The sequence below is a fragment of the Manis pentadactyla genome, chromosome 1 (assembly GCF_030020395.1).
Source record: "Manis pentadactyla isolate mManPen7 chromosome 1, mManPen7.hap1, whole genome shotgun sequence".
Lineage (NCBI taxonomy): Eukaryota > Metazoa > Chordata > Mammalia > Pholidota > Manidae > Manis > Manis pentadactyla.
Window position 1 is genome coordinate 10413935 of NC_080019.1, and position 21289 is coordinate 10435223.

A 21289-nucleotide genomic window follows, 5' to 3' on the forward strand; every position below is an offset into this window, starting at 1 on the left:
TCAGAGGAAGTTACGTGAATGACCTATTGTGGGTTTAACAAAATCTCAGTCCCTAATTCCCAAACCCGACTGAATCTTGCACGTTGGCCCAGAAGGTAGAATTCTTCAGACTCATCAGCATGGGGTTTGCAGTGAGCTAACTGATACTCAAGTTATCTGAATTAAATTGTTCACATTTAGTTCACTTAGGCAGCCTGCTTTTTGAAAATTTTCCTGCTTACTTGCAACAACCCAGTCGAACCAGAAAAATAAGTAAACCGTGAAATGGATCTGTCCCTTGCTCCTTCATTTGCCCGAATGTTCAGTCCCCTAGGGTAATGCCTGAGCCATTATGTCTATGTAGCTCTCGGAAAACTTAGCAAACTGAAGGAAAGCTGGGGAAATTTTAGCCGTCCACTGCGGAAGAAGAGAGCATCGGTTAATTGTAAACCTTGTTCCTTTAGAAGAATATGGACAAGTTTATAACTTGGAAACTACTGCTGATTTCTTATAACCAAAACAAAAATAAAATGATAGATAGTACAACAAACAATATACCCTTATCAAAACTAGGTCATTTATATTTAATGAGTCTTCTGGGTCTCAAGAACAAGACTTAGAAAATAAAACAAACCAACAGAGAAACTGCCAAATACTAATTGGCTTCCTATTATTAACCTAAGTAATGTAATAGATAGTTTACATACATTATCTTATTTAACCCTCCCAACATATCTCTATGCATACTTGACTCCATGTACAGATAAGAACATTAAAACTCAAAAAAAGTTATGTCTTCAATACCCTCCAGGTAGTAAATTGTAGGACTGGGATGCGAACACAGGGCTTTGGGCTTAAAATCCAGGGTCCTTTCCCCACAACTAACCACATGGGAATTTTCATTGCCACCAAAAATAGAAATACAAAGTTTAAAGTTTTCAAAATGGAAGAGATTGAGAAAAGGAAATAAAGAAAACTGGACCAATCCAAATTAAAGGAAGAAAAGGGGGAGAGGGGCAGGGAGCACAAAACAAGCAGGCTAAACAGAAAGCATAACATAAGATGGTAGAAATAAATCCAAGTGTATTCATAATTATAATCAGTGTGAATACACTTAGCCTAGACCAATTAAAAGCCAAAGAAGGTCAGACTGAATAAAAAGAAGTTTTAAAAAATCCATCTATTTGCTGCTTATAAGAGATAACTACACAAGTAAAGATTTGTAAGTACATAATGAAAAAAGGAACTCGTTGCCAGAAAGAGGTGACAGTTTTACACCGGCATGCACTTCTTAGCACAGGTTGAAATATAAATAAGCAAAAAATTGGAAATCTATAAAAAGAAGCTGACAATCCCAATCTGTAACACTTGTCTCTTTGTTATTGACTTGATTTAAAAATCTAATTATCAAGCTTGGTCTAATGGATATACACACAATGCAATACTCACTAAAGGGAAGATATACAACCTTTCCAAGGATCTGTGCAACATTTATAGCATTGACCAAACACCAGGTCATAAAGCAATTTTTAACAAATGATACAACAAACAAAAAAATCATGCAAACCACATTTGCTGACCACAATGTAAATAAGTTAGAAATCACTGATTAAAAGGTAAATAAAAGAACCTATATGCTCAGAAATTTAAAGATTGCTTCTAACTGACCTTGGGTCAAAGAATAAGTCATAGTGGCACTTAGACTGCATTTGAACTGAATGATAATGAAAATTCCACAATTTTGAATAATGTAGCTAAGGGATTCTTTAAGGAAATTTATAGTAAGAATTTCTTGTATTAGAAAAGATAACAGATGGAAAATAAACAAGGTAAAAATTCGAGAAGGTGGAAAAGAATCAAAGGAAAATAGAGGGAGTGAAATACTAATAAACTGATTTATGAAATGAAGGGCCCAAGAAAAAAGGATTGCAAGTGAAAATTCAATCCATTGAAAAGACTAGTATTATAGATAAATATTTGATAATATTAATCCAGAAAAAAAAGACACATGGACAAAAAGCATATGAAAAGACGTTCAACATCACAAATCACTAGAGAAATGCACATTGAAACCACACCCATTAGGATGGTCACCATCCAAAAAAAAGAAAATAACCAGTATTGGTGAGAAAGTGAAGTTGGAACCCTTGTGCATTGTTGGCAGGATTGTAAAATAGTGCAGCTGCAATGAAAAACAGAATATTCCTGACTGACTGCCTTTTTGTGGGAGTTTGAAACTGCAGTTAGGTTGGGTAATTAAGCATATTACGTCTCAGTTCGGTGCCTTGGCCTAGCAGAAGTGACTCCATGTTGGCCTGTGTTTTTCTTCCTAACAAAGTGAAATGCAGAAGGCCAAAGCCCACAGTTTGCAGCAAAGCCCGGCCCCTGGGCAGTAAAGAGGCAGCTGGCCCGCCCAGGAAGAACCCTGGAGAGGACAGATAAAACAGGCCCAGAACCCTGAGACTGGTGGGTGGTCACTGATCTCCAGTTCTCACCCCCACACTCCCTGTTCCCAATGAAAGAACTCCCAAGATATTAGGGTGCAACTGCCCTGGAGAATGGTCAATTCAAGGTGGGGCAGGAGAGCAGGGAGCTCCGTCTGGACTCAGACTAAAGAAGACTCCAAACCAGGTAGGATGATTAGCAGACAGGCAAATTGAGGATGTGCTAAAGGCCAAGAAGGAAGAGAAACAAACAAAAAGAGTTAGAAACTCCAAAGAAAACCAAAATGATGGCTGAGAAAAGACATACAATTATATAGCAGAGTTTTTTCTTCTGCAATGAACAACAATTATGTACTTACAAGAACATAAATAAGTTTTTGACTTTTGAAATCAATATAGCCAAAGCAAAGGAGACTTTTTTTTGGTTAATATACAACATGGTATAAACGTCACCAATCTGAACAATGTTCAAGTAGAAGCACAGACAGCAAGGTTGGGAGGCTAACGGGGAGAGAAGCAAATTAAAGAAACAAGACATCAGTGCTAATATTCTCATGTGAAAAAGCAGGGCTCTTCATCAGCTATATCTGATGAACCAGTAGAGGTTTAAATATCTTTTTCAAACTTACAAACGTACCAGTTGAAGAACTAAAAGTGTAATATTTTGTTGTGAGGAGGTAAGGATGGTGCTGATAGAGACACACATCCTCATTTCCAACAGCATTCCCAAACTGGCAAATCAAGAAAGAGGGTTAAAATTAAATTATTTAATTTAGGGGTAAATACTTCTCCAAGGAGCAGGAACACTCCAAACATTGGTGGAAATTTTCATTGGGGAAATGTCCTTAAAACATGTGATAAATCTATTATTTTGAAAATTATCACTGGAGGCCCATTTTTAGTTTTTGTTTTTTAGAAACTGTCAACGTTACTGAGAACTCAAATTAGAAAATAAAGTCAAAGATACAACTGGGTAACATTGTAAGAAAAGCATGATATGACCATAAAGTAGAGGCAACTTGTTTCTTTGTATGACTTAAAAACTGGCTCTAAATCAACAAAACAGTTTCAAATAACGAGAGTATGACTAGACTAGGCATGCAGTCTCCCAAGGGGTGTTGGTATGACAGCACTCTAAAGATAATCTTACTCCTTGTTTTATTTCATTATGCTATTCAAATATGGAAGCAGACATTTGGAAAAAGAATGTTCAATATGTTCTAAACTTCAATTGGTAACTGTGACTTTAGTTCTTTCTATGTTCAGTTGAGAGATAGACAAAAGCAGCCTTCTTTGAAGCTAGAAGGACTGAGAATTAATTGCTTGTCTGCTTCCTCTGTGGTATTTCTAGATGCATTGTAACTAGGTAGCTCTCTTTCCTAGCATTGATAATTGGGTTTTCACCTAGTCTGTTGAAAGAAATTGTGTAAATTCCTTCATGGAAAAGGGAATGCTGTTAAGTTTCACTAGGTACTTTTAGCTCTGGCCACAGAACAGTAACTGTTTTGGAGGATAAAATCCACAACTCTGGCCTTAAAACACTGGGGCTGTCTGTAGAAGCCTCTGCTTTGCACCACCCTGTCCTGGGCAGAGCTCATGCTGGGTCCATTGGCCGTCCTGGCAACTTTGCCAGCACCAGGGGAGGGGGAGAGGCCTCATCCTTCCCCTGCTATCTCAGAGAGTTTGATCAATTCCTTCTGCCCCCAAGTAAGGGAAGTAAAGGTAACCAAAGAACATTCATTTATTCTTTTTAACCAGTATGTATTTATATATCACATTTGTGGTATTTTTTCACAGCTTCATTTAGATATAATTTACATTCAATAAAAGCCACCCATTTAAAGTGTCCAAGTCAGCAGTTTTGAACATAATTATGGGATTATGCAACCATCGCTGCAATCTATGAGTAGAACTGCTGGATTGTATAACTCTATTTAATATCTGGAGAAACTGCCATACTGAGTTTCAAGGTAGCTGCACTATTTAACATTCCCTCCAGCATCGTTCAAAGTTTCTCATTTTCCCACATCCTTGTCAACACTTGTTACTGTCTGTCTTTTTTTATTTGATTCATTCTAGTGGGTGTGAAATGATATCTCATTGTGGTTTTGATTTGCATTTTGCTAATGACCAATGATGTTGAGCATCTTTTAATGTGCTTATCAGCCACTCATATATCTCCTTTGGGGAAATACTTATTCAAATCTCTTATCTAAGTCATTGTTCTTCACCTACTGGATTTGGAGGATAAAAATCTATGTAATCTATTTGGAGATCTATATAGCCCTTTTTAAATTTTAAATTGATATCTGAACTTTCCATCATATGTTTAGTTTGCAAAAGATGTAATTTGCAATGTATTGTAATTATAGACATTTAAAAATACCAAATTACCTTTTAAAGATATCAAATGGAATCTAAATATAATACCAACATGTTAGCCATTAGTATTCATTGAGAAAAATACAGGGGGCGCTCTTCTTTCTACTTCACCAATTCTACAGCTCCTTTTTCTCTTTGAACTCTTCTTTCCATTACTCTTTCCCACATTATTTTATTCCTAGCACATTTTATGCTTATAAGTCTTGTATTATAATTCTATCATTCTTTTCTGCATAGAAATAGGTAGTGGAATGTAAATTAAATATTTTATTTCATGTAACTGTAAGCATCTAAGTATTATAAAGCTTTCTGGGTTGAATTCTGACTACAAGTCCTATTAGCACACAGCTGTCCAAAACGTGGCCATCTTAAAATTGTAAAAAGTCACAATTAAAATAGAGAATGAGCTTTTATTTGCAATGCATGTCTTAATTCATGCATTCATGAATGAATAGTACTGATTGCTGAAATGAAGACTAGAATGATTGTTTCCTCTATTCAAAAAAATACACACATGTGCACACACACACACAATATATATATAAAATATAAAATGGCTGAAGATCTTGTTTACCTAAATAAGTATAGAAGTATACAAGTGTACATATAAGTATCCAAGATAGAAGTTTTTATGTTGTTTGATACTGTTTTAGCAATGTCACTCAATATTTGAAATCTTTCCAAATTTTAAGCCAAAAGCACATATTGACCTATAATAAAAACATTTCAATGATGTATCAGTTAATCAATCTATTAAGTACTCCTTTAATTTTGTTAAAAAGATAGACATAGAAAACACCAAGCTTGTATAAGGGCTTATCTCTGGATGATTAAAGTAATTTAGTCACTCAGTTTCTGAGAAGAACACCAAAAGAAGCTTCACCAAGGGTTTTCAAATGACTATTAATTATACCTGTTTATTACTTATTTAACTCATTATACTTAGAAAGGGTTGGAATAGGAGCATTTTTCATTTAACACATCCTTATCAATACAACGTTAAAAATAAAGTTATCTTCCTATGTGATTTAAATGCATTTTTGACAAAATCCTGTTGCTGCAGATTTAGCTCATTCAATTTATAATGAAGATGGGAAAGAGAATTAGCACAAGTTCACAAAGAGATAGATTTTACAAAAGACTACCTACCTATGGCCATTGGGGAACTGGAAATAGATTCCCTGAGCATGATCTATGCCTGTGCACCCCAGGAAAGTCCTCCAATCCCTCCCCGGGGCACGTATGCCCAGTTGGAAAGCAGCTGTGCTTGACTAGTGACCCAGCTAGATCTGGGGTAGATGCCTCAACCTCAATTCCAGACTTTTCCCTCTCTTGTATGTTTTTTTCCCAAAACTATACAGAATTTCAAAATTATCTGCAGGACAACATCACTGCCAGAAAATCTAGAAAGATGATACTTGCTTCATTTTGCTGACTTAGATGAATTTCTTTATCCCTTTTCTAAAGGGCAGGCTCCATTCACCCTCTAGGATGGTTGCCATAGTGATGCCTAGAGCTAGAGATGGTTTGTCTGGCCTCTTTATACCCCAATTCCACACTCTGCTACTCCCTGGGCACTGAGTTTAAACGTGTTGGTTCTTTTCTTCAAAGGGAAACCAGTAATACACAAATGTTAGGAAGAGATAAAGAACCAAAGACAGAGAGAAAGAGAGAGAAAAAGTGAGGGAAAGATATTCTGTTCTTCATGCGGTGGCGGGGGGGTCTGGGTCCTAGGAGAGAGTGTAAATGTACATCATACCTGTTCTATTGAAACACTTAATTCTGAAACCGAAGAGAAGCATCTGCTTTTTTTTCTCCTTTTTTTTCATGATCAGAAGAGAGAAAATGACTTGTATTGTGTTAGCTGAATGGGAACTAATTCAGCTGATAAAATATTGACAGTTGTTCCGCTGTTTATTATTAGCTCTATTCTGTAGGAAAGATGAGTTGAATGCCAATAAGCAAATTCATATTCCCCCCAAAACTTCAATTAGTACCGTACTTTTCTGCTCTCAGAAATCTCATTCTGCTGTCACTTGCTCATACTTTGTCTTTGGCGAACTCAGATATTCACAAGTCTCCGTTTGGGGAGTAATATTGTGCTTTTGAAGTCTAATTCATGATCGTTGTAAGAGGTGAGTGCCCCCTTCGTCCTTCTTAACAGTGCTTTTCGCCATTTCAATACTTTAGAACCAGAGAATCTCAGGCTGCCAGAGGACCTGAGAGGCTATCTGGGGTCAAGGCCCGCTCAGAGGTGGAATGATTCCCTTCTGAACTACTATTGCTTTGTCCCTGGAGCAGTTTCTTCTACCTCTGGACAGCTTTGCATTTTATAGGGGATCAAACCTTTCACCTCTCTGTACATTTCAGTGTTAGGACAGGACTGGGTGCTTTACTTAAGTAATCTTTCCAAGTTGGGAACTAATTTAGAAGAAAACTTTAATTTGGATAACTTCTAAAGTGATATTAATCAGTATAACGGGCAAAAACTTCTTTGGCAGAAGGGAAAGAAAACACTCTGCAAATGGAAATGTCTCAGACCTATTCAAAAGCACATCTGTTATTTTAATGCAATTTGGTAGTGCAGTTTATTGAATTTGTAAGATAAAGTGATACTGAAAGGTGCAGGGAATCATATTTAGTGCGCTTTTTTTCTCTTCCAGATAATATAATAATAAAAGGAATTGCTATTTAGCAAAAAGGCATCCAGATCTAGAGAGATATGCTCAAATGCAATTTGGTGCTTACAAATTATTGCAGGGATGGATGTCTGTTTCTGGAGCCTGCTAATAAAGCAGAGTGTTGACTTATTTGATTTGTGTCTGTGGTACTCTGACTAAATGACCATTACATGGATTACTTTACTTGTACCTGATTTGAGTATCCTTGACTCTGATAACTGCTGCACTTTCTTGCATCAGTATGCAGATTTAAACTTTGTGGGGAAAAAAAAATGAGTGAGAGCTCTTATTTGCATAGAGGCTCTCAAGAACATTCTTGCACTTTGATGATAGCAGGAAGTGAGAGAATTCAGACAGACCTCAACCTAAGCTGTGACCTTGACCAACATTCTTAAATTCTCTGAACCTCATTTTCCTCCTTACAGAATGAAAACAATACTTATCTCATTAGAGTTTTTTGAGGACTTAATGACACAATATAGTTGAGTTTTTTAGACTCTGGTCTAAACCTTAGTTTCCACATCTCTAAAATCAGGATGATTTTAATATCCAATACATGGGGATTTTGTGATGATTAAATGAAATCATCTGAGTAAATGGCTTTGCACAGTGCCTGACACAAAGCTATTGCACATAATTATGCTTAATAAAGGCAAATATTTCTTTCCCTTATCCTCTTAAATTACAGGATTATGATTTCATTTCCCATCAGTCCTCCTCAGGTTTGGTTACCTGGCATGTGGTACGTATATTCTGTCATTTTGCTTCTCTTCTATTTCCTACTCCATGAGTTCCCAGTTGGTTAGCATTTTCCTGGAGTATGAAAGAGCTGAGAAGCTCAGACTGACACCTGTCAATGCACAGAATTTCTTTGACCAAAGTTGAGGTGGGGAAAGAACCTGGAAATAAAGCTTTGGGGTTCTTCCCTGACTCAAATACATTGGTTGTGACTAATGTGGATTACATCCTACTCAGATCCTACCATGAAAGCAGAGGCCTTTGCTTTAAGCATGGTGAACTTGTTGTCTTCAAGGAATATTATGCTTCCAGCCCTGCCACCCTTCTGGCATATTCTCTGACCATCCACTTCTTCCCACTGGCACGTCTTCTCTTCTCTACCCTCCACTCACTGCTCAAGGTCCTCAAGCTTGCTCTCTCCCCCTCTTTCTTTTCAAAATCTATTACCAACTTCATATTTAATTTCAGGCATAGAGAGCCAATATCAGCTTTAACCCTAGCTCTTCCATTGATACTGGCATTTTCGCAGTGATCAAAGCTGAAGACATGATGCTGTAATATGAGCAGCTATTTGATAGTGAGACACAACTTGGGCTTCCCTATCTTTCTGGAATGGCACCAAGAAGGGATCTGAGACAGGACAGGTCTGGCACATATGAAGCTATAAGATTTAGAGGAAAGAGTCCCACTGAACTGATGAAAGGAATGGTGGTTTACAGCTCTGGCTCTATCGTCCCAGGAGATATGGTCTGGGGTAAATCCATTCACCTCTGCAGACCTCTCAGCATCCTTACCTAGAACATGAGCACAGCACCTGCCGATGTATGTCTGCCGTACAGGACAGCAGCAGGAATCTTGCGATATAATAGAAATGCTCCAGCAACTGGCCATCCATGTAAATATCACTGCTATCAGCTCAGTCATGCAAGGATGCCATGGAGAAATCTGAGTGTAGGGAGAAACAGAAAATGAAACCAAAGCTCATTTTTGGGTGCTAATGACTCTGTCTCCCTGGGAATTTCTGCTCAGTTTAGAATAATGCCCAGTATGCAACAGTGTGGAGGGAGAATTAGAAGAAATCATCCATCCCACAAAACGCTAATCAGAGATAGGTTAAGAGCTGCTGAAGATGAAGTTGGTGGAGGACTTGAGTGGAAAACATTTAAATTACTTCCCAATCCCAAGAGTCTATGAAACACAGCATATAAAACACATTTCTAACGGTGCTAATTTTTTTAAAACTTGGAAAATTCATTCTTACTGAATTCTACATAAAGTTGGAAGGTTTTAAACTTGTATAGCAGTACATCTCCAACCAATATAATAGTGTGTATCAACTATATTACAATTAAACAAGTAAAAAGAGATTTAATACCCTCCCCCAAGAAACAAACACAAACGCTTATAGCAGATTTGAAGGATGGACCAAAAGATTAGATTTAAAGAAAGTGTATGAAAAACACATTTGGGGATTTTCAAAACAGCCACAATATTAATTATTACCTTTAGCTTTCTAAGTTTTTTTTAAGTCAATACAAATTGAATATGAGGCATCAATCGTAAGATTGCTAAAAAAATTTTAATGCAATATGGAATGGGCTAGTAGAAATGCAGAATCCATCTTTAGAACAATGACTGGAGCATCCACTTCATGGAGCTGCTGTGAGGATTTCACAGGATACCTGTTAAAAGCATCTGGCACCGTCACTGGCCACAGAAATGCTGATCCATTTCGTTCGACTGCCCCTTTTCTAAAATCATAGCGATGACTGCTTGTACCATTCTTTTTTTCCTTGTGACATCTCTTAGGATTTTGCCATTTATCATTTAAATTTTGTATAGTTCTTTAAAGTTTCATGTGCATGAGGTTTGTCTACTTAGCTCTGTTTAAAATGATTTGGTTTTGTGTGTGTGTGTGTGTGTGTTTGGTTTATGTTTTTTTCTCTTGATGTAATATTTACATTTAGTGCATTGCACAACTCTTGTTACATGTGGGGTTTTGACAAATGCACACACTTGCACAATTCAAACTTCTTGACTGAAAAACCATCCCATCACCCCACAAAGTTCCCTTGTGCCTCCTTGCCAGTGATTTGTCACCTCATACTCCCTGAGGCAACACAGTTCTGGCTTTTTTTCCCCATAATAGGTTAGTTCACCTGTTCTAGAATTTCATATAAATGGAATGTGCAGCATGTATCTTTTAACTAAGACTTCTTTCACCCAGTATCAGTCTATTTTGAGATTCATCCATGTGGTTGCATGAATTAGTAGCTGGTCTTTTTTGTGCTTCTCAAGCCCTTTGGCGACAGGGACTATGCAAGAACTCCCTGCACACCTCCCCCACCTCCTGACACTTGTACCAAATTATGCACATTATAAATGTTCCACCGACACTTGGTGACTCAATGGATGAATGAACATAGGAGTTATTTCATCAATCAACAAGCCATTTAGACACAGTCATTTCGCTTTTCTAAGCCAGTCTCTTATGGGTTCAAATTACCAAACACCTGCGTTACATATCCTGGGGCGAGCAGCCCGCCTGCTTTACTGCAGGACTCCAGGGATCCGCCCACTTGCAAGTCTGAAGCAGCATTTGCTGCGTTCATGCAGCAGTGAAGCACTGGCGAGAAGGCACACTGCTGCCCTGGATGGGCTCCAGCGTGGCCAGGAAGGAGCCAACCCTAGGGCTTTGTCTCTTGCAGATGGAAATGCTGATCCTCTGTCTTTGCAAACAGTAAACCTCACATTCCCCCAATTGATTTATTAAACCACTGTAAAGGTCAGCAAAGAAATCCAGGCGCTGCATGGAATGTGTTTGTGGCTAGTCAGTAACCAAACTGCAGAAACAGCAACTATTGCCTTGCAGTCAGGAAATCCAACTGAGCAAATAGGGTTGGTACTGTCGGTTCTGACCGATATGGCTGTGACCTGCTTGAAATGACTGCAAATTAAGCCCTTTGCTGTCCCCAACATGCCCTCTTACCTCTGCGTCTGGTAGCTGTCATTACCGGCAAGGCACTATAGAATGGGCCTCCGGGGAGAAAATACATTACATTGGCTAGTTCCGTGGAGCAAGCATTTAGGGGTTTGAACCTATCACCATCATTTCTGCTTGGACAGCAGCAAGTTCCTGTCATTTCTAATACGGCACGTGTTCTGAATATAAACCTGTTCTTCATCTTTAATCTATTTAGATGACATCCCTGTTCCTGCCCCAATCTAAATTTTATATAGCCACATAGCATACTTAATGATGCATTACTTCACAACGTGATGCTATAAAATCAGGCATATTTTATATTACAGTGGTTAAGTATTCTTCCAAACATATTTCCCAAGAGATCTGTATGATTCCTACAGCAAGGATAATATATAGACATAAACTGGTTACCAGGAAGAGAGGAAATATATTTGTGGCTTCTACAAACAATACATTTCCTGTTAATTTTACTCTTGTTTCTTTTTAAGAAGTTAAAGATTTGTAGACAGCATGATAAACAGCAATAATAAGATGTAGAGTGCCAGCATTTTTTCTTTTATTCATTATAGCACTTTTTAAGGTCACTTTAAAAAACAAGAAAACCTATTTACAATGGCAGAATATAAAGGTCTTTTCATTAGAAAAAATGTGAAGTCATGGTGTAGCCATTTTATTGAGTTTACCTCAGCTAAGTTGCATTTTAGCTCATTAATTTCAGAAAAGGTGTTTTGTAAGCTGAAATTTAGTGTCTACAAGGTGATATCATCAGTTATATATTACCATGTTCCACTTGTAGCCTCCATTTTATTTTATGTTGGGATGTTTAGGAAAACTACAACAATCCCAGCTTACTGCCACTACTAGCTACCCAAATGAAACACGTTCATTAACAGTTTCCTGATGGTGTAAATCAGCTGATATTGTTTTGTCCTCCAAACATGAGAGGTTTACTTACTACATGCACACTAGATGCTGTTGCAGCATGCAGCTATCAGATTCCACAGATGTAAGGGAGCAGCAAATGCCACTGGCTGTAGTAAATGTAATGTGCAGACTGGAAGCAGGTAGGGTTCAGGTTTAAAAAGTGATTGAGTGAGTTGGTGAATTACTTAACCTCTCTGGGCCATAGCTGTTCATCTCATGGAGACTTTGCACTTATTAAATAATGCAGGTGTTCTGTGTGTATTTAGGTCCTTCATTCCCCCTTGCATGGACAAACTGGCGCCACTTTTGCTGACACTGATGTATCTACTAGATGGTGGGGTAAAGGGAGCTGTAACTTGTGCATTAGGACGATTCCCACAGCTCACCGGTGGGAGGAGAACTTTGATCTCTTCACTCCCAGACTGATGCTTGTATGAGGCCTGCCTCTAAAGAATTTCAGCCTAAAGCTGGAGCTTTTCAAAACAAATGCCATGCAGAACTTCCTATTGTGCAAAGTTTTAGAGCGATGAAATGAGAAGTCACTAGGTCCCATCCATCTGAAGCTTTTGGCTCTACTGAAGAAAAGAAGCAGGATCTTTTCAGTGGTTCTAAGAGTTATCCTTCAGAAGCTCTGGGGTAATGTGAAGATTTTTTACTTTTTGACTAAGTTATCTCAAATAGTCCCTTAGGGGATTATGGATATATTAGGGGTACCCAGAGTCGTAGGAATTCTATTAATGAGTTTCATGAAAAAACTGTACAAAACTTCTATATTTGCTTTTGTCCCTCCTAGGTGTGTGTTTTGTTGTCAGCCCTCAACCAGTTTCATGTTGGGGGAGAATGTACTTCAAAGGGAACAAACACACAAGTGTGTAACAAGACCCTACTACCTTCCAAATAAATAAGGAACCCACTACAAACAGCACTAATGCAAAAATATTTATGGTCAGGGGAAGGAAAAGTCAAGATTCTTTTTCTGAACAGACCTTCTCAAGTTACTCATCTGACCTTTGCTTTGACATACAGGACAAATGCTACATGCTGGGAAGATTTAAACAGGAGGATGCCTGGACAGAAAGAGGCAAACACCTGCAGGTAGGGTAACCCAAACCAGACACCGGCTGCGCTCAGAAGCCCCTTTAAAGCCAGGCAGTAGTGGAGAAGGAGGTGGGTGTGTCAGGAGCTATTTCAAAAGACCAGAGATGTAGCCTTGGTATGTACAGCTGATCTGCCCCTTTCTCTTCCCATTCCCTGCGCACCTGGGTCAGCACGTACCAGGGCCCCCGCCCTCTCCATTCACAAGCCTCCCTTTTCAGCCATTTCAAGGATGGTACCCACAGGTTTCTCCCCTCCGCAGCCATCTGCCGCTGCAGCATCCATCAGCCGCCTCTTCCTGGGCAGCCTCCTCCGCAGTCAAAGGCTTCAGCCAGGAGCTGTGGCCAAAAAAACGCTGATGGACTGAAGACCTCTGAGGGTGACCTGAACCTCCGGGGAATGGGAGCTGGCACAAATGAATTCATGAATCCTAAGAGTGTGGTGCAGGCAGACCCACACACAGAGTGTGCAACAAGGTGATTTGTATCGGACAGGGCAAAAAAAAAAAATCCATTCTACCACTTTTCATCCACATATAGGCAACTGGGAGCAGACAAATATATGACTTATCTAGATTCTCTCCACCACCCCTCTCCCCAGAGAAGCCTTTCCCACTGTTGATTCACTGATGAGTGAGAAGACAAAGAGTATCTGGGCTATAGAAAGTCATCAGAATACGGGCTCTACCAGTCTGCCAGGGCCACACAAAATTCAGGACAGCCTAAGGGCTTAGTCTTGAAATCCTAGAACGATTAATCATGGATGGAACTCTTGATGGATTTTAACTATAAATGTTCATGTTTCTGAAGTTGCGTTGAGACACTGGAGATTGTTCAGAACCCCCATGGAAGTTCTCTGCTTTGCCGCCTTTCCCTCTGCCGTGGAGATGGTGGCGTATCAGAATCGCAGGTTTCTCGAGTTGCATTAGGACCTCAGAGGGGGAGCCTCACCATCCTGTCGGGAGAGGAGTGCCGTGCCTCCGGGAGCACCTGCGGTACCTGCTGCCCGTCCTTCCCTTTCTCGGCATCACAGGGACGAGAGAATTCGGCTTCTGTTTTTGAAAAGTGCCGAGTTACATGTCCAATGCTCCCTTATACAAATCTAACAAAATTAAATTTTTCTTAGAAAAATCTGAGGCATCCTGTATAAATCTCCGCACCCGCTCTATGAAAGCGGAGGGACTCCCTGACCCGAGGTGTGGGAGAAAGATCCGCAAACCGCGGGGCGGTGTCCGTGTGCATTATGGCGTGCACAGCTTTAGGGATCGGGGTGTTTGCTAAAGGAAATCCATGGATTACTGACTGCATGTGATACCTATTCAAAAGGGTGACCGGGGCAGATGTCTGGGTCTGAGGTCCTTTCCCGGGGGACCGCGCCGGCGCTCGGGGCTGGCAGTCGCAGCCTCCCCATGAAAAGCACCACCTGCACGGCTTGCTGAAATCATCAGGTTGGGTGCTGCACAGGTGTACAAGGAGGCCAAGGGGCTTCCAGCGGCGGAGCCGGCGCGGTCAAACGTACTGAGCTAGAAGAGGAGACAGGCAGCGCACCACCCTCGGAAGTACCCGCTGCACAGCTCGCCGCTGCCTTTGAGGCGGTTTTCTGCCGGCTTAGTTTCAAACTCATTTCCGGCTCTCCTCCTCCACGCTAGCAGACGGGGGGCTTCATTCCCCAGGAAGAAAAAAGAAACCTCTAGGGACCCTAAAGGGCTGGTGTTCACTGCTCTAAGGGTTTAGAAATGCTAAAACCCACACCTGCACTGCCGCAGGTGTGTGTGTGTCTGTGTGTAGAAGCAGCGCGCTAAAGAAACATAAAAATAACCAACAGAAAGGGAGATGAATCGAAGTGTCAGAAACAGCTACAGAGAAGTATTAAACTTTCTTGCACAGATGCTGCATACATGCAACCTTAGACTACCATTTGCATCTCCATTGCCCTAGAGGTCCCGCCTGTCACCAGCAGAGGCCCCGGGTGGGGAAGGGGAGAGCTGCGGGGGAGGGCTGTCCCAGGTACAGGGTCAAGGCTTGGGGTAGCGGGGCGAGTAAGGCAATAAAATGAGCACGGGGTATGGGGTCTCAGAGAACCGAGGCCTCCGAGCGCAGCGGCGAGGCCGAGAGCCGCAGCCCTGCCGCCGCGGGGCCCGCCCCGGCTTTGGCGCAGCGCCCCGGCTGCCGCAGCAGCGCCCCAGCCCCCTTCGGGCGCCGCCCGCCCTCGCGGCTGCGTCAGAGCTCCCCGCGTATAAGTAGGGGTGGCTGGACCGCGCCGAGCCGCACACAGCCATCCGCCGTCCCCTTTCCCTCTCTCCCCGTTCTCCTTCCTCTGTAGGCCCCCATCTCCGCCGCCGGCCGGAGGGGCGCCGCCCGCCACCATGAGCTCCTTCAGCTACGAGCCGTACTACGCGACCTCCTACAAGCGGCGCTACGTGGAGGCGCCGCGGGTGCACATCTCCAGCGTGCGCAGCGGCTACAGCACCGCGCGCTCCGCTTACTCCAGCTACTCGGCGCCGGTCTCCTCCTCGCTGTCCGTGCGCCGCAGCTACTCGTCCAGCTCTGGCTCCCTGATGCCCAGTCTCGAGAGCCTCGACCTGAGCCAGGTAGCCGCCATCAGCAACGACCTCAAGTCCATCCGCACCCAGGAGAAGGCGCAGCTGCAGGACCTCAACGACCGCTTCGCCAGCTTCATCGAGCGCGTGCACGAGCTGGAGCAGCAGAACAAGGTGCTGGAGGCCGAGCTGCTGGTGCTGCGCCAGAAGCACTCCGAGCCGTCCCGCTTCCGGGCGCTGTACGAGCAGGAGATCCGCGACCTGCGCCTGGCGGCGGAAGACGCCACCAACGAGAAGCAGGCGCTGCAGGGCGAGCGCGAAGGGCTGGAGGAGACTCTGCGCAACCTGCAGGCGCGCTATGAAGAGGAGGTGCTGAGTCGCGAGGACGCCGAGGGCCGGCTGATGGAGGCGCGCAAGGGGGCCGATGAGGCGGCCCTGGCCCGCGCCGAGCTCGAGAAGCGCATCGACAGCCTGATGGACGAAATCGCCTTCCTGAAGAAAGTACACGAAGAGGAGATCGCCGAGCTGCAGGCGCAGATCCAGTACGCGCAGATCTCCGTGGAGATGGACGTGGCCTCCAAGCCCGACCTCTCCGCCGCGCTCAAGGACATCCGCGCACAGTACGAGAAGCTGGCTGCCAAGAACATGCAGAACGCCGAAGAGTGGTTCAAGAGCCGCTTCACCGTGCTGACCGAGAGCGCCGCCAAGAACACCGACGCGGTGCGCGCCGCCAAGGACGAGGTGTCCGAGAGCCGCCGCCTGCTCAAGGCCAAGACCCTGGAGATCGAAGCGTGCAGGGGCATGAACGAAGCTCTGGAGAAGCAGCTGCAGGAGCTGGAAGACAAGCAGAACGCCGACATTAGTGCTATGCAGGTACGGCGCCTTGCGAAACGCAGTGGGGGTTGGAAGGGGGCTGCGTTGGGGGTGGGGTGGGGAGGAGTTGAGGGCGCGCCCTGAAAGTGGAGAGCAGACATCTGCATGCAGATACTTGGAGGTGGGAGGGGTGGGACCCTCGGAGGGCGGGGGTTGCGGCGCCACTGCAGTCTGGCTAGACGTGCCTGGTGCAGCCGAATCTGTTCCGCAGTAAAGCTGCTCGGCCCTGCAAGGGGGTGTGGGGGTGGTGGGGGTTGGGGTGGGCGCAGTGGGAGTGGGGGCGGGAGCTGGGCGTTGTCTCGGGCCTGCCCCTCCACTGCCCTGCCTCAGTAACCAACCACCAGCTGCTTTGCAGCGTAGAAGGAACCACCTAGTTAACAAATACAGAAAGAACTCTTCGTAGTTCTGAAGGGTGCCTGTGACCAGCATGCCTTTATTACTGTACCAACCACTCCTTTACCTTAGCAGGCAGATAGAAATACAGGCAAAACTGTAGTAGGTAATGAGGTTCACAGTAAAACATTTCTTTTTCTAAGGACCACCATCTTCTGAGGAGAAGAAAGTATAGATACATAGAAAATACTTCAGATAAAAAAATATTTTTAAAATCTAGCTACTTCGTCATTTCTTGCATTTGACCTGGATGAAGAAACAAAGTTTTTAAAAAATCGATTTCGTTCCTTGCAGGCATTTTATGATGATCATTAGACTGTATTAATTAAAGAAAAAAGAACGTTTCTCCCACCAGTGTCTTTGCTTGCTGTATTCATTCCTGCTTCCTGAAACTGGATCTTTTTTAGGCAAGGAAGGATAGATTAAAAAAGAGAAAAGGTGTTTTATCTTAGGGATGATTTTACCTCAGGTGTGCATTTCGATTTTAATTAAACCTAGGCTTTTGCAGGTATACTACAGTAAAATAAGAGCAGTAGGGATTTCTGCTGGGATTTCTTCTATTTTGGCCTTTCCACAGGACACAATCAACAAATTAGAAAATGAACTGAGAACCACGAAAAGTGAAATGGCTCGATATCTGAAAGAATACCAAGACCTTCTCAACGTGAAGATGGCTTTGGACATCGAGATTGCAGCCTACAGGTGAAAACGGGCAGAGGTGGCCGCCATTCAGCCTTAGGAAGAAAAATCAGATTTCATTTATGTTGAATCAGAAACCTTCAAGAATAGGCATTTGAAATAATTGTGTATGTTTTTCGGAGCTTTTTCCAAGAAGAACGTATTTAGCCAAATATATAAGCATTGAATATTGTAATAATAAGTCCTGGATTTAGCTTCCCATTACATTTTGAATCTAATAGACGGGATTATTTAGATTCTTTTTTTTTTTTGTCTCAGTTGCAACATCCTCAGTCACTAAGTTTTGATAATTTCCAACCCTGCTCTTGCTTGCCTTTGCCAGTGAGGGCGGCATCAGGGAAAGGTGACGAAGAGTGGGTTCAGGGCACGTCATTCAGCGCACTTCCTGCGTCTGTGTTTACTCACCCCACTCAACTCCTGTCTCCCCAGGAAACTCTTGGAAGGTGAGGAGACCCGGCTCAGTTTCACCAGTGTGGGAAGCATAACCAGTGGCTACTCCCAGAGCTCCCAGGTCTTTGGCCGGTCTGCCTACAGCGGCTTACAGAGCAGCCCTTACCTGATGTCCGCTCGCTCCTTCCCATCGTACTACACCAGCCACGTCCAGGAGGAGCAGATCGAGGTGGAGGAGACCATTGAGGCTGCCAAGGCCGAGGAGGCCAAGGACGAACCCCGCTCCGAAGGAGAAGCCGAGGAGGAGGAGGAGGAGAAGGAAGAGGCGGGGGAAGAGGAGGGGGCTGAAGAGGAAGAAGGTATAAGAAAGGAACCCCTGCAATTTCAGGTGCAAACTGGATGGGGATATTTGTTAGGAGATGGATAGGATATGCCAAGGAGGTTTTGCTCGTGTGTGACTTGGGGCCCTTAAAGAACACCTTTAACTGCTTAATCAATGAACCTTTAGGAAGCACCTGATTTCTCAGACTGGCTGTCCTCCCAGTGGAGCGCATCTCCACTTAGCTTGGTAATTTTATGAAAGTGACATTTGAAAATGTCCTCCTTCTGCTGTATTTTTAGTCCTGTTAAAAAAAAAAAATCTATTCATTGACCTCAGCCTGTTGGTGTCCTAAGGAACAAAAATGAATACCAAACATAATAAAAGAAAAACCAAGGTCCTAGAGAGGAGCAGGGCTTCCCGGACCTAGAAGTTGTCTCGTTCTATTTAGGTGGCAAATTATTCCTGGCAGTTTTGCATGTGTTTAGGGAGCACAGAGCTGAGAGGTGTGTGGGATGCGTTCTGACATTGGGGTTTTCACACAAAACCTGAGCAGAAGTGTTTTGACTGGACTTTCTCTGGCTTGGAGTTTGTAAGTTTTCTTTTTATCTCACAGCTACCAAGGAAGAATCAGAGGAAGCAAAGGAGGAAGAAGAAGGAGGGGAAGGCGAAGAAGGAGAAGAAACCAAAGAAGCCGAGGAGGATGAGAAAAAAGATGAAGGTTCTGGGGAGGAGCAGGCAACTAAGAAGAAAGATTGAGCCCCCTACCCTTTCCTTAATTATTCCAGGAATAATTCTCCCAAAATCAGGTCAACCCCATCACCAACCAACCAGTTGAGTTCCAGATACTATATGAATTAAGAAGTCAATATATGTATAATTCTGAGATGACTTAGGTTGGACATTAAATGTTGTGCTATGACCTTTCTCCTTAGGCAGAGTATCTGTTTGCTTGCAGAGTGGCTTCCTGGCTTGCTGCCAGCCTGTGCATGGTCCACGCTTATGAGTTCAGGATTTATGGCCATGTGAATAATTCAGATGTTTACAATGAAAAAAAAACATGAATAAATGAATTCACTAATGTTACTGTTAAACTTCATGGAAGAAATAGTCCTTTGAACCTTTGGTGGCTAGAAATTAAAGACCTCAAATTATGTGCAATAAATAGTAAATAAAGTTACACTGAATGACAATTCTTGCTGTGGTTGTTGACTTTAATTAAAATACCTTAAAGAAGGCACCAATATGAGTCATATATAAATTTGATCTCCAAATTTCTTAAGTCAAAATTTTAACAATTACGATGCATTTTTCTTCTTAATTGGTGATTCTGAGGGCTACAGTTAAGTCATGGCCATTCATGAACTCTTTCCCCTCCAAAATATTACTGATCATAAACTTGAGTAAATGAGAGTCCCTGGGGTTCTTTTTCCTTTATTTTGCCCCCTAAAATGTACTATCTAACGTTGGGAAATGGCTTTCTTGGAGGCAATTTGGAAATTTTGTGATAAATATACCCTTTATGGTAAAGAGATAACTTTACTGCTAGTATATAATAGTAAATGTAATATGGCTAGAATGTGAATCCCACCCATCCATCACTGTAACCATATTTAAAAAAATACAGCCTAAATACCGTGGGAAGAAGTTGAAACCCGAGCAAATGAGATAATTAAGAGTAATTTTTTTATCAATGTATAATTGTGGATGGAGAGAAGAAGAGGTCATTTGCCATTGCAAACATGTTGCCTGCAATCCTGAGCTCATGATTCAGTGTGTTAGCTTAATTCTGTTGTCTCAAGTAAATGACACTTAATGCCACTCGTTTTAAACTTCTGAAAAACTACAAATAGAGGTAATGGAATTGTTATCAGTCACTAAAGGGGGAAGATTATACACTTGTAGGTTGCATTGCTATTGTTCTGTATGTCTTTATCAGGAAATACTGAGATTTCAGCGATAGCTCTAACTGGTTAGACATTGCATCAAATAACACACCCCTTTCATCCTGTCCACTGTAAGGTTATGAAAGCTCTTGCACGTGTATTTGACATGGAATGTAGAAGAAATTATTGATTATCTGCTGTTCTGCTTCTGTTCTTACACAATTGCTTGGTCAGCTAATGTCATTCAACATTTCTTCTTTAGCCAACTTTAACCTAAAAGCAAAGTGGCCTCCATTTAAAGTTATCAAGTTCTTCAGACTACCTATTACTAGTTAGATTATATGTCACCCTGCAAATGGGTAAAATGTTTCTTTATCTACCATGCTGCTATGGGTTTGAACTATGAAGATTGTTAGTATATCAGCTCCTGAATAGACTAGGAGTCACCTCAGAAACCAGGCTTTTCACATTTATGTTCGTTAGACATGGGATGTTGCACATGGTAAATCTCAGACAGATGCAAACTACATGTAAAAAAAAGTAACTTTAGCCAAATGGAAACAGCTGGTTGGTTTGAGATTTGAAGTAAGAACACTGTACCATTCTCTATCCTGTGTGCCATAATAAAATACTAAAAAACCCAAACGAAATGGATTTGATGTCTGTAAAACTTTCCTCAACTTTGGTACCTTAGTACCCCTCTCCCATCTGATTCCCCCCAGAACTCCAGTTCTCTTTCTGTATTCCCTCTCCCAGGTCCTGCCATCACTCCCAGTCATCCCATTGTGCAAAACAGACTGGGCATCTCATATATCTCCCATTTCTGCCCCCCAAACCCTCCGAGTCTAACCTGCACCAAGACCTATTGATTTAATGCCTCTGTCGTGAATCCATCCACATTTCTCCACGGGCTCTGTCGCCGTCCCAGAACCTCCCCATGTCTACTCTTGTCCATCAGTCA

The 21289-nt window shown here is 42.3% G+C and overlaps 1 protein-coding gene across 1 annotated transcript; it reads left to right on the forward strand.

The window, feature by feature from the left end:
* Positions 1–15491: 15491 nt before the first annotated feature.
* NEFL (neurofilament light chain) lies at positions 15492–20783 on the forward strand. The gene is made up of 4 exons (XM_036889103.2): positions 15492–16641; positions 17612–17736; positions 18163–18482; positions 19059–20783. Exons 1-4 carry the CDS (start codon positions 15595–15597, stop codon positions 19199–19201), a joined length of 1635 nt encoding a protein of 544 aa, XP_036744998.1. The 5' UTR covers positions 15492–15594; the 3' UTR covers positions 19202–20783.
* Positions 20784–21289: the final 506 nt, after the last annotated feature.

Coding starts and splice junctions, on each gene's coding strand:
- NEFL (XM_036889103.2), top strand. CDS start 15,595: ATGAGCTCCTTCAGCTACGAGCCGTACTACGCGACCTCCTACAAGCGG. Junction 16,642..17,611: donor CCGACATTAGTGCTATGCAG/GTACGGCGCCTT, acceptor GCCTTTCCACAG/GACACAATCAACAAATTAGA. Junction 18,483..19,058: donor GGGGGCTGAAGAGGAAGAAG/GTATAAGAAAGG, acceptor TTTATCTCACAG/CTACCAAGGAAGAATCAGAG.